The sequence below is a fragment of the Tenrec ecaudatus genome, chromosome 10, assembly GCF_050624435.1.
Source record: "Tenrec ecaudatus isolate mTenEca1 chromosome 10, mTenEca1.hap1, whole genome shotgun sequence".
NCBI lineage: Eukaryota > Metazoa > Chordata > Mammalia > Afrosoricida > Tenrecidae > Tenrec > Tenrec ecaudatus.
In genome coordinates, this window is record NC_134539.1 from 96,877,522 (window position 1) to 96,889,655 (window position 12,134).

The window sequence follows — 12,134 nt, forward strand, 5'->3', positions numbered from 1 at the left end:
TGGAAAATTTTTCATCTATTTATTGCTGTCCTTAGGTATTTTGTCCATTGTCATTGATTGCCTTTCATGTGGCACACAATTATTTTATCATCTTGCCTTCTTTTTTTTCTACCACCAGGAAAGCAGATGATTTTTACTGATTATTCAAAGGGTATCACAGAGATAATATTCATCCATAATTTTATCCTGTTCTTTGAAATCATAATCAAGATTATACTCTGACTTATCAGTGATAGAGGCAGGTTCATCTAGCTTTGTAGATATATATTTTTTTGTTTTTCTTTGTTACTTACTTCATACCATAGTGTTACTCTTGGGGTCCCTGTGTTGTTTAAGTAGTTGATACAATTTGCTGCTAAGCAAAAAGTTAGAAGTTCAAGTTTACCCTGGGAGCCTAGGAAGCAATCATAAGCTGACCTCCCCAATAAAAACCAACCACTGGAAACCCTATGGATCACAGCACCGCTCTGACACTTCACCATAAGTGAGAACTGACCCAATGACAACTGGGCTATAGTATGCAACCCCAAGTGATGTATCCCTCTCTATCTTAGCAATTGTATGCATGTTGTTAGTTGCCTTATAAGCACCCCTGACTCCTGGTGAGACCAGCTACAGCAGAATCAAAAGCTTCCAGAGCAGACCACTGCGATGCATAGCATTTTCATGGACTGGCTCCAGCAGTCGATCCCCATGTCTTAGTCTGTCTTAAGCTGGAAGCTCCACGGAAATCTATTCAGCATCATGCACCACTCAGGCCTCTACTGACCAGTGGATGCTGGCTGTGCATGAGGTTCTTAGGCTGGAAATCGAATCAGGCTGGGTTCTCCTGCCTGGAAGGTAAGAATTCTACAGCAGACCTTCTGGTGCCTCATGCTGGGCATATATAGTTTTGCTTCAGTATCACATGGATGTATAGTACTACTTATCGAATGAAATGTCTCTTCATCTTCTTGCCTCCTGCCTCACTTAGCTCAAGAGGGCCAGTAGTGAGGACATGCTCAACAAACCAGGAAACACCACAACATCAGGAGTTGTTCGCCTGAAAAAGACCGTGACATCCGGAGCCATTGCTGAGCTGACTGAGAGTCGCCTGAGAAGCACTCCAGGTAGGACGGCCCAGGCAGTCCCTTTACTTCAAGTGCTCCATTCATCCATTACCTCATGAGACAGTCCCTGAGCACTTACTCTGCGAGGAATAGTTTCAGGTATGCCGTGTCCCTGCTCACAAGGAGTTTACATCAAGTGGGGAGCCAGATGATAAAAAGAAAATGGCGAGGGCCTCTCTGTCTGTTTAATTGCTCATTTGGCACTCTGCTCATATGTGTAAAATCTCGTGGAGATCCAGGCACGGCGGTGTGTGCACTGGGTGTTATCTTGGTGAGAAGAACAGCAGATGAATGCATGAAGAGGGATGTTTTCTACTTGCCCCGAATCTTGTGGGAATTGGGAATGCCTCATCTGTCCCAGAAGCAGTGGCCAAGGAAAGGATGCTCAGAGTTGCTTCAGAGGCACTAGTGACTAGGACCCTGTGGACTTTATCAGTGTTACTGGTTTGTTGAGAATCAACAACGATTTGCTTCAGCCATTATGTTTGAGTTCAGAGCATGGGAAACATAAACTACCAAATAAATGATTTTCTTCTATGAGTTCATAGATAAGAAAACTAAGCTTCCCATGGTCTGACTCTTACCATGAAAATGCCAGTATATCGCTGAATTGTCTACTACAGGGGAAATAGGCAATTGCATCATTACTAATTTATAGTCTATGTTGAAGGGTATTACACTGAGGATTTTCTACTCTTTATACAATACAGCATATTCCAGACAGAATGCTCCAAAAGTACATTTTAACTTTTTTGGTTTTCAAAATTTAATCTGTGAAGATTATATGTGCTTTTTTTTAAGTTATAAGGGGAATGGCTTTTGTATGTACACAGAAGGATTTTACTATTTTAAAGACTGATTTTATATGAACATACACACACATACTGTCTGGCTTTAAAAACACAACAGAAAATGAAAATACAATTTGTTTTTATTAAACCAATCGCTCATTGATTTCAAAAGTTGACAAAGCATTAAAAAAATAGACCAGTCCCTGTCATAGGCCTTACTGCAAAAGCAATAGATCTAAATATTAACAAATAAGACCCAACACTAATTTTTTTTAAATAATGTATGCCATGATTAAGTGGATTTATGTCAGCAAGATAAGAATGGTTTAATATTAGGAAATCTAGTAACTTAATCTACCATACAATATTAATAAGTCAAAGACTTATAAACATGGTCATCTCAGTACCTATGGAAAAACATTTGACAAAATCATGGAAACGCCTCTGATGATATAAAATACATGGATCTCAAACCCAAAGCCATTTTCACCATGCAATGGTGAAATCCCAGAAACATTCCCATTATAAATAAGAATGAGTCATGCGATGGTGGTGATTGTACAATTCCATTTGATATGACTGAATGATTGAACTATTCAATTGTATGATATATAAATTATGTGCCCATAAAACTTGAAAAAAATTAATCATGATTATTCACTGTCCCAACTGTCATTTAAAATTACAAGTATTAATCAAGATGGTATGACAGAATTATAGAAGTATAAGAATATTAGAAATGAGGCAACAGATAATTATTTTATGCTGATAATAGCATTATGTACTTAAGAAAATGAGGCCTTTCAGAAATTATTTCATTAGAAAAAGCTTAGAATATCCTAAAAATCTAGTATATGTAATAGAGTTCAGTGGGGAGCTGGTTGTAGAACATAAAATCCGAGAGAGTCAACCCAGAGCATGGCATGAGGACGTCTGTTATCATCATGGATGTGGTCAATACTTCACTCGCCAAATGGGGCACAGCCACGTTCCCAAGAAGGATGCTAGCAGCCGGTGACAAGAAGACAGCAAGTATCTCTGACAGTGTAAAGTCGCAGACACAACCTCAGAGGGGACCACACACAGAATCACAAGTTCCTCCTAGGTCTTAAGAAAACTAGAGGGCCAGCTGCAGAGAAGCCTGGGGTGGCAGCTACACGACCTCTTTAAAGTGTTGAAAAACCAGCAGATTACTTTGAGGACTGGACTGCACCTACCCACGCCATGGTAGTTTCAATGGCCTCAGATGCATGTGAAAGCTGGGCATTGAATAAGGAAGACCGAGGAAGAATCAGTGCATTTGAACTATGGTGCTGGCTAAGAATATTCAAAGTATCACGGAGTGCCAAAAGAACAAGCAAATCTGTCTTGGAAGAAGTACGGCCAGCATGCTCCTTTGAGGCAAGGATGGTGAGACCTTGTCTCCAGTAAATTGGACGTGTGCTCAGGAGAGCCTGGTCCCTGTGTGGTCAGGAGAAGGACCTCGTGCTTGACAGAGTGAAGTGGCGGTGGAAAGAAGGCCCTCGACAGGACGGCCTGACACACTGGCTGCCACAATGGCTCAGACAGAAGCACCATCATGAGGATCATGAGGACGGTGCAGGACTGGGCGGTGTTCGGGTTCATAGCCCACTGGGAGGCAAAACCCACTGGTGGCACCTATCCGGGTCCCCTAGTCACGAGTCACCTCCTGACTGCCTCGGTGGAAGGCCCTGCACCAACCTTGAAAGCGCCAATCATGGTCCATTCCCACTTCTGGACCCCCACCTCTAACTGATTATTGATCTGTTATCAGACATGCTTTTGTAACCGATTATTGATCTGTTGTCAGACGTGCTTTTGTAACTGATTATTGATCTGTTGTCAGACGTGCTTTTGACAGTTTCCTGGCCCCTCTCCTGTCTTTTTTACTGAATGTTACTGAATTACTGCAAACTCTGCGACACCATCGCAACCCCTACTAATCTTCTCCCTTACCTAAATGATGCATCTTTGTCTCTGTCTTGTCTTTTTAAATAAATGTTCTGCTTTGATTAAAAAATAATAATAATAAAAAAAATAAAATAAAATCCCAGTAATTTTCTGACCACTAACTAGTTAGAAAAAGAAAACACTATGAAAAAGTCCCATTTATAAAAACCAAAAAGTTTCTTTAAAAAAAGAACTAGTAGGAATAGATGTAATATTAAGTGTATACAATGGTTATGGTATCAACAGAGTAAGAATAACTTCTGAAAACACATAAAAAAAGATCATGATAAATAAGTATGAATGGTTCTTGAGTAGAAAGATTAAACATATTGTGATTGTTCAGTACAGATGTTGAAAATTTTTCTCTGAATTTATTTTTATCGCCAAATGCAAGGATATGTCCAAAGTTTTGCTAGTGGGGTACCAGTTCATGGATGTGTGGTTTGTTTTTTTCCAAACAAAAGGCGTTTGCACATGTGTCTGTGATCTGTGGATGGGCGCTGACCAATTCTCCCAATGATGCACTTGGTGTTGTCTTGTTAGGGTGCCTTATAAAAGTTTTTGTTGTTTTTTTAAGATCCAAACAGTGACTTCTAAGCAGATCTGCTGGGCCAGGTAAATTCAAGGCAGAGGGTTCAGCTCAGAAGGTTATGTAGGCTGATTGGGGGTGGGGGGACTGGATCCAAAGGTGTCATCTTAATAGGCGTCATCATGTGAGAAAAGGGGCTTAGAAAGTTGAGCAAATGTACACTGGTACATATGAGGGTTGGAGGTACAGGGAATCCAGGGTGGATGATACCTTCAGGACCAAGGGTGTGAGGGACGATGCTGGGAGAGTGGAGGGTGAGTGGGTTGGAAAGGGGGAACTGATTACAAGGATCCACATGTGACCTCTTCCCTGGGAGAGGGACAGCAGAGAAGGGGGGAAGGGAGACTCCGGATAGGGCAAGATATGACAAAATAACGAGGTATAAATTACCAAGGGCATATGAGGGAGGGGGGAATGGGGAGGGAGGGGGGGGAAAGAGGGCCTGATGCAAGGGGCTTAAGTGGAGAGCAAATGCCTTGAGAATGATTGGGGCAGGGAATGTATGGATGTGCTTTATACAATTGATGTATGTATATGTATGGATTGTGGTAAGAGTTGTTTGAGTCCCTAATAAAATGTAAAAGAAGAAAAGAGAAAAAAAAAAAAAGAAAGAAAGTTGAGCCAAGGGTCTGTTTTCATCAGGACAGTGCACCCGTTCTTTGATCAAGATGGTAAGGGCTGCCCTACGAGAATTCCACTGGGAAATCAGACCCCACCCACTCAATGCCCCCACCCCACCTTGGGTATGGATTTATTCTGGATCTTAGATGCCTGATACCTGATCCTATCAACACCCCATGATCACGCAGGCTGGTGTGCTTTGTTCGTGTGGGCTTTGCTGCTTCTGAGCTAGATGGCTGCTTGTTTATCTTTAACCCTTTAAGATCCCAGATGCTATATCTTTTGATAGCTGGGCACCAGCAGCTTTCTTCACCACATTTGCTTACATTCCTGCTTTGTCTTCAGTGATTGTGTCCACAGAATGCTGCTTTGTTAGAACAAAATGTTCTTGTGTCAAGGGAGGTCCAATGTCCATCTGCAACCGTAATTCTTAACATATAGATAAGAGTACATAGTTCTATTCCCCTCTCATCTGCATACTGGTTTCATGCTGTTCTTTTAAATCAGCCATTGTAAAAAAGGAGGTTTCAGCAAAACTGCTTTTATGAAAAAATTCATTGTAACCTGGGGGAACTTTCAGGCAATGCCACTGAGTGCACTAACTCGGAGTAGTTCCATGTTCACCTAGTGGGGAAAATGTGTATTACACTCTGCTTTGCACAGAGCAATTCCAGAGTTTTTTGGTATCCACTCATATAACTTTTAGACAAGAGTTTCTAGAACTGTTATTTAACATTATAGAGTTACTTAAAAGAGACAGTCAATTGGTATGGACAAGATATTGAATTACAGCATGCTCCTAATGGTAAAATATGGGACACAACCTGAATGCATATCAGTACAAGAATGGTTGAATTATGAGATTTTGACACAATATTTAATTTCATTTAAAATTCTTAAAATTCCTGTTAGTTTCATTCTTAAAATTAGAACTTTTTGTCCTAGAAGGTAATAGGCATGCTCATACTTGAGGAGAGTTACCAGAATTGAAAGGAATTGAGAAGGAGACTTAATTTCTTATGTTTCTGTAATGTTTTACATATTTAATATATGCACGTGTTTCTTTGTGAAAACTAGAACCGGGTAAATACAAATCACAATGTTAACTTTTAAAAAACAAAATCCCCCCTCTTCTTTCCTTGGTGGTCTCTCTTAATCATTTATTGGTGAATCATTTCATTGCTGGCTCGTAACTTGTGCTCCCTTACAGCAGGATTCTAGTTACAGGATCTCAGCACAGGATTGGCCCTAATGTGGGCAGGTTTCTCCATCCCACAGGGACTTTGCTTCCTTACTCATCAAATAAAAGAAGCAGCTACATGTTTGCTACATAGTGATGGTGTTAGGATAGAGACCATGAAGCTTTTGCAAACTGCTGACCCACTATTGGAACGTAGAATGCAGTTACTATTCTCATTGTTATTGTTCAAAGTCAGCATGCCAGCTCCCTTAATTAAATTCTACTTCATAGAATTAAATTAGAAAATGATATTTTGTCTCTGGAGGTTTCATGTTTTTAAAGGTAAGTAATCTTTAACATTTTTTTAACAATTTATTGGGGCTCATACAATTCTTATCACAGTTCATACATATACAGACATCAACTGTATAAAGCACATCTGTACAGTCTTTGCCCTAATCATTTTTTTCTCCTCTTTTCTTTTTTTACATTTTATTAGGGACTCATACAACTCTTATCACAATCCATACATATACATACATCAATTGTATAAAGCACATCCATACATTCCCTGCCCCAATCATTCTCAAGGCATTTGCTCTCCACTTAAGCCCCTTGCATCAAATCTTTAACATTTTTATATTCAGCTTTGGGATATATATTATGTTAGTAAGTTGCTGTGCCATGCCCCTCCCACCTCATTAATGAGCCATTAATAATGAGCTGCATCAGCGGTTCTCAAACTGTGGGTTGCAACCCCTTTGGAGGGTTGAATGACCCTTTCACGGGCATTTCCCGGTTCACAACAGTAGCAAAATTACAGTTATGAGGTAGCAACGAAAATAATTTTATGGCTGGGGGGGTGTCACCACAACATGAGCAACTGTATGAAAGGGTCCCGGCATTAGGAAGGTTGAGAACCACTGATCTACATGGACTTAGCCATCACTTAACAGGCAGCTGGAGGAGCGTGGTAATGCAGCCTGCCATCCACCTTTCTCTTACAGAATTGTTAGCATCCTTGGTAGAGCAGGGCTTTGGGTCATCAACTGAGTATTTGATTACATTTTGCCTTTTTAATTGGTATGCTTGAAAAATGGAGGACAAATGAGTACTGAGCACAGATTTTGAAGTCTCGATACAGTAGAGACAAGGAGAGTAGTTAGTGTGTCTAAAATGACATCCCCCACTTACTGCTCCCTGGAGTTATAACAGTTCTCTGGAGGCTATCCTGTGAAGCAAAATAAGGAAAATGCTAGCAATACTTCATTGCTGTCCTCTGATAGGAAAGGTGTAGTTGTACATTGCATAGAAACTCTTAAGAAACAGAATTCTTTTTATGATACTTAAGTCTTAGTTTTTGTACTTTGAACTTGGAGACAAGTTTTCTGGTATGTGTACCTGTTAGTGACTGGTGGCGACCCTGTGTGTGTCACAGTAGGACTGTGTTCCACCCACCACCACCTACCACTCCACCCCACCCCTCACCTGCCACCCTCCTCTCCCACCCCACTTGAACTGCTCATTCCAGTGTCCACAGAGTTGTGAAAAACCCCATTAACTATAACTTATTCTAACCACTAGATGGCAGCATTGCCATCAATACCGACACGGCCTTACCCAAAGGCCAAACTCACTGCCTCAAGTCTGCCCTACACAAACTCTAAAACCAAACCAAACACACAGCTGTTTGAGTCCATTCCTGTAAGACAGGGTACAACGGTCCCTGTGGGTCTCTGAGACAGTAACTCTTTGTGGGAGTAGAAAGCTTCCCCCTTTTCCCCTCAGCGCACCTGGTGCTTTTGAACGGCTGGCCTTGCCATTATGTAATCTACTTCACCAAGGCGCTTCACACAGAGTTTGGGTTCTGAAGAACAGTTTAGTATCCTAACGAGAGGAAATTCTTTCATTTACTCATTATTTATTAAATGTTTTTGCATGCTTCCTGTGACCAGCACTGTTGTAGGCACCAATGAATAAAATGGATATTTCTGCCTTCGTTGGGCTTTGTTCTGTCAGACCAAGGTTTTTGTTGTTGTGAGCTGCCATTGGGTCCTTCCCAACTCATAGCAACCCTGTTACAACAAGACAAAACATTGCTCAGACCTTAGCTATCCTGCAGTCATTGCTATATTTGAGCCCATTGTTTCGGCTGCTCTATCAGCCCGTTCCTTTGAGAGTCTCCTTCTTGACCCCTTCTTTACCAAATATAATGTCATTATCCATGCACTGGTCCCATTTGATAACATGTCAAGAAATATTGGAGACAATCTCACCAGTCTTGTTGCTAAGGAACATTCTAGCTATAATTCTTCCAAGACAGATTGGTCATTGTTCTTACACCTTATGGTATGTCTATGCAGTATTCTTCACCAACACCATAATCCAAAGGGATCGTTTTTTCTTCAGCCTTCTTATTGCTGGTTTAATTTTCACATGTGTATGGCATGATTGAAAGTACCATAGCTTGGGATAATTACACCATAGTCCTCAAAGTGATATCTTTGAATTTGAATGCTCTAAAGCAGTCCCTTTGCAGCAGATTTGCCTTGTGCAATTCAATGTTCGATGTTTTGACTGTTGTGTACATGACTTTGATAGTAGATCCATGTAAAATGAAATCCTCCATTACTTCAGTCTTTTCTCCAATCCTCATAATGTGATTGGTCCAGTTAGAAATTTTGTTTCCTTTATGTTGAGTTGTAATCCAGAGAAAGAATGTAGTACTTTCTCACACCGACTGGCCGGAGTGCTGTGTCATTGGGAAAACTGATGATGTCATCAGTTATACCCCAGGAGATGATTGCTCATGTTGTATTTTTTTATCTGGGGTTTTGTTTTCCTGCCGTTAGCTTGTTTGCTGGTTAGTTTGTTGCTGGTGCTGGTGTACTTGGTCCTATGGAGGCTGGATTTTGTCAAGATGCACACCAAAGTAAACCTCAGTCGTGCATATCCCGTAGACCAGCAGATGGGTTCCGGCTCCTACTTAACTCTAGCCCCAACCCAAGAACAATTAGTTCTAATAACATGGCCCTGCTTGATATGCACCTTCATGAAATGATCACTGAAGATAAGAGTGCTACAGCAAAGTGTGGTGAAGAGAGCAGATGGTTCCCGGCTATCCATTGGAATAGTGTCTGGGGTCTTAAAAGCTTGTATTCCAATAAGCAGCCATCTAAGCAAGGAGTCAACTAAGTCCACATGGAATAAGCACACCAGCTTGTATGTTCCAAAAATGATAATAACAAAATTCAAATATGTTAAAGGGAAAAGTGTCAGAGCTAAAATTGCAAACACCCAATTTGTAGCAGGCTGTGGGGGATAGTGGGGACCCAAAACCCAACTGAAGAGTCATTAGATTAAGCTGATGAAAGATCCTCTCTAGCCACATGCAAAGACCTGGAACAACCTTATTATCAAACATATCATTGTAATCCTGATTATGCTAAACCAAACTTGGCAAGGATCTCTTACTTGATCCATGACAAAAATTTCTTCCCTGGCTGTTTAAATATTAATAGTGGTATTTTCTGTCTTACTCATTATTTGTATTTTTATCTTTATAATACTATTGTTTTTTCTTTACGACTTTATTTCACTTTTGTTCTTTATTGTATCTGTTGGGTTTATCAGTTTGTGAAGCACAGAAGGATGGATGCTTAGAGATAATAACTGATGCAAGGGTTGGTAGGGGATGCAAAGTGGGGAGGGGGATGGATTTCAGGAGCAAGCAACAAAGATGGGAGAGGGAGGGAGCACTATAACTGAATGTGATTACACAGCTCAATTTTAAAGACGGTTTAATCATGTGGAGGGAAAAGAGAAAGAAGATGTTCTAAAATTGATTTGGGTGATGATTGTACAATTCTACTTGATATGATTGAATGATTGAATTGTATGATATGTAGATTATGTACTAATTAAACTAAAAAAAAAAAGTGAATGTCGCCATTGAACTTCATCTGTAAGTGATTCATGTCCTCTTCATTCGGCAAACAAGGTTGTGTCATCACAGCTTAATGAGTCCTCCTCCTAGCCTTTCTGCCACAGGGTCCAACTTCTTGGGTATTGCACTCAGCATACACATCAGATATAGTATGATGAAAGGGTACAACCCTCGTGGATACCTTACCTGGCTTTAAACCCCACGGTATTTCTTTCGTTCTGTTTGAACAACTGTTCCAATGGTCTATGTGTAGGTTCTGTGTGAACACAAGTCACTGTTTGGGAATTCCCATTCTTCCCTATGTTATTATGATCCAGTCAAGTGACTTTGCATAGTCAATGAAACACAGGTAACCATCTTTTTGGCATTCCGTGCTTTGAGCCAAAATCCATCTGATAGCAGCAATGATATCTCTTGTTTTATGTGGTCTGATTCTGGCTTAAGTTTCTGGCAATTCCCTATTGGTGTGCTGCTACAACCATTTTAAAATTATGGTTATCTTTTGCAAAAATGTTACTTGCCTGTGATATTAATGATACTGTTTGACAATGTCTGCATTTTGTCAGATTACCTGCCTTTGCAGTGGGCACACATAGGGATCTCTCCAATGGATTCACTCTCTAAAACCAAACTCCCGGACATCGAGTTAATAATGACTTTTAGAGACTTTACAGGATAGCGTAGACCTACCCCTGTGGATTTCCCAAACTGTAACAGACTGCCTTGACAAGGCAGCTGTGGGAGTCATCTGGGCACAGAAATGAGGGGTCGTTCAGAGATGAAACACAGTACAGGCAGTGCTGATTGCAGCTGTGGAGTCTAAGGGGCCTTGGGAAAATGTTAGGACTGAGGGACAGGGTGTGGGGCAGCTGTGTGGGACTGTGTCTGTTTGGAGATGAGAGCCTGCGAGATCTTGATGATCGAGAACAAATTCTAACTTCTGGTGGTATCTGGGATAAACCCAGTGATGCGGACAAATGAGCTAGTGTTGGTGTCCAAGGGCGAATTCCTAGCTGGATGATGGGTGGTTTCTAGCCCTGCATTTCCCAGGAGCAGGTGGTTTAGTCTGGTTCTGGAGTAAAACCACGGGTTTTTTGGTTGTTGCTTCCTTTTGTTTTGTCATCCCCATAGGACAAGCGATAGTGCTCCTTTGGGGTTGGCAGCCTTCCTGGGGTTTCTCTGGAAGCCGGTAGTGCAGAGAAGCTGGAACTCTGCCTGCCTGCCTCCCTCTCAACATTGGCCTCATCCCTGTGCATCTGTCGACCCAGGACATGACTGCCTCTCTTAATTTTGCAAGACTTCTCTTTCTTGGCGCCTTTTCCTCGGGTTCTCTGGAAGTTGTCATGGTTCAGTGGTAGAATTCTTGCCTCCCGTGTGGTAGACCCAGGTTCAATTTGCAGCCGGTGCCGTCTCTGCACTTGTCTGTGGAGGCTTAGGTGTTGCTGGGATGCTTACCAGGGTTCAGTAGAACTTCTAGACTAACATGAACTAAGGTGAAAGTCCCGGTGACCTACTTTCGAAAGTCAGCCAAGGAGCAAGAGCCCTATAGATCACATCGGTCCAACCCCACTTCCTCATTGTGGATGGAGTAACCCCGAGTCAGTGCTATGTGGCAGCTAGCAATAATAAGAGTTTTCCTGTTTTCTTTATATTTTGTGCTTTCAGAATTTGGATAATTTGTGCCTATAATTTTTTAGTATTTAATTTATAACCGGATCATTCCCTTTTGGGCCTCTCTGCTTAGTTGCCTAATGATTTTCAGTTGGTTTTCATGTGTTTTCCAAGTGGACAGTTGTATTCATTGCAGGGAACAATGTTTTTGTTTCCTCCCTGCCAGTGGATGGGCCCTGTACTTGTTTCAGCTGTCTTGTGGGCATGACTTAATGTGCTAAGCACCAGCCAGTTCCACGCCTGATGGACACTCACG

The 12,134-nt window shown here is 41.3% G+C and overlaps 1 protein-coding gene across 3 annotated transcripts in view; it reads left to right on the forward strand.

The window, feature by feature from the left end:
* The window catches only part of SPECC1 (sperm antigen with calponin homology and coiled-coil domains 1), a 286,549-nt gene that overhangs the window by 31,391 nt on the left and 243,024 nt on the right, over nt 1-12,134 (forward strand). For all 3 annotated transcript variants that reach the window (XM_075561007.1, XM_075561008.1, XM_075561010.1), the window contains exon 2: nt 974-1,109. In XM_075561007.1, coding sequence (XP_075417122.1) covers nt 974-1,109 — 136 coding nt within the window. The remainder of the gene's footprint in view (nt 1-973; nt 1,110-12,134) is intronic.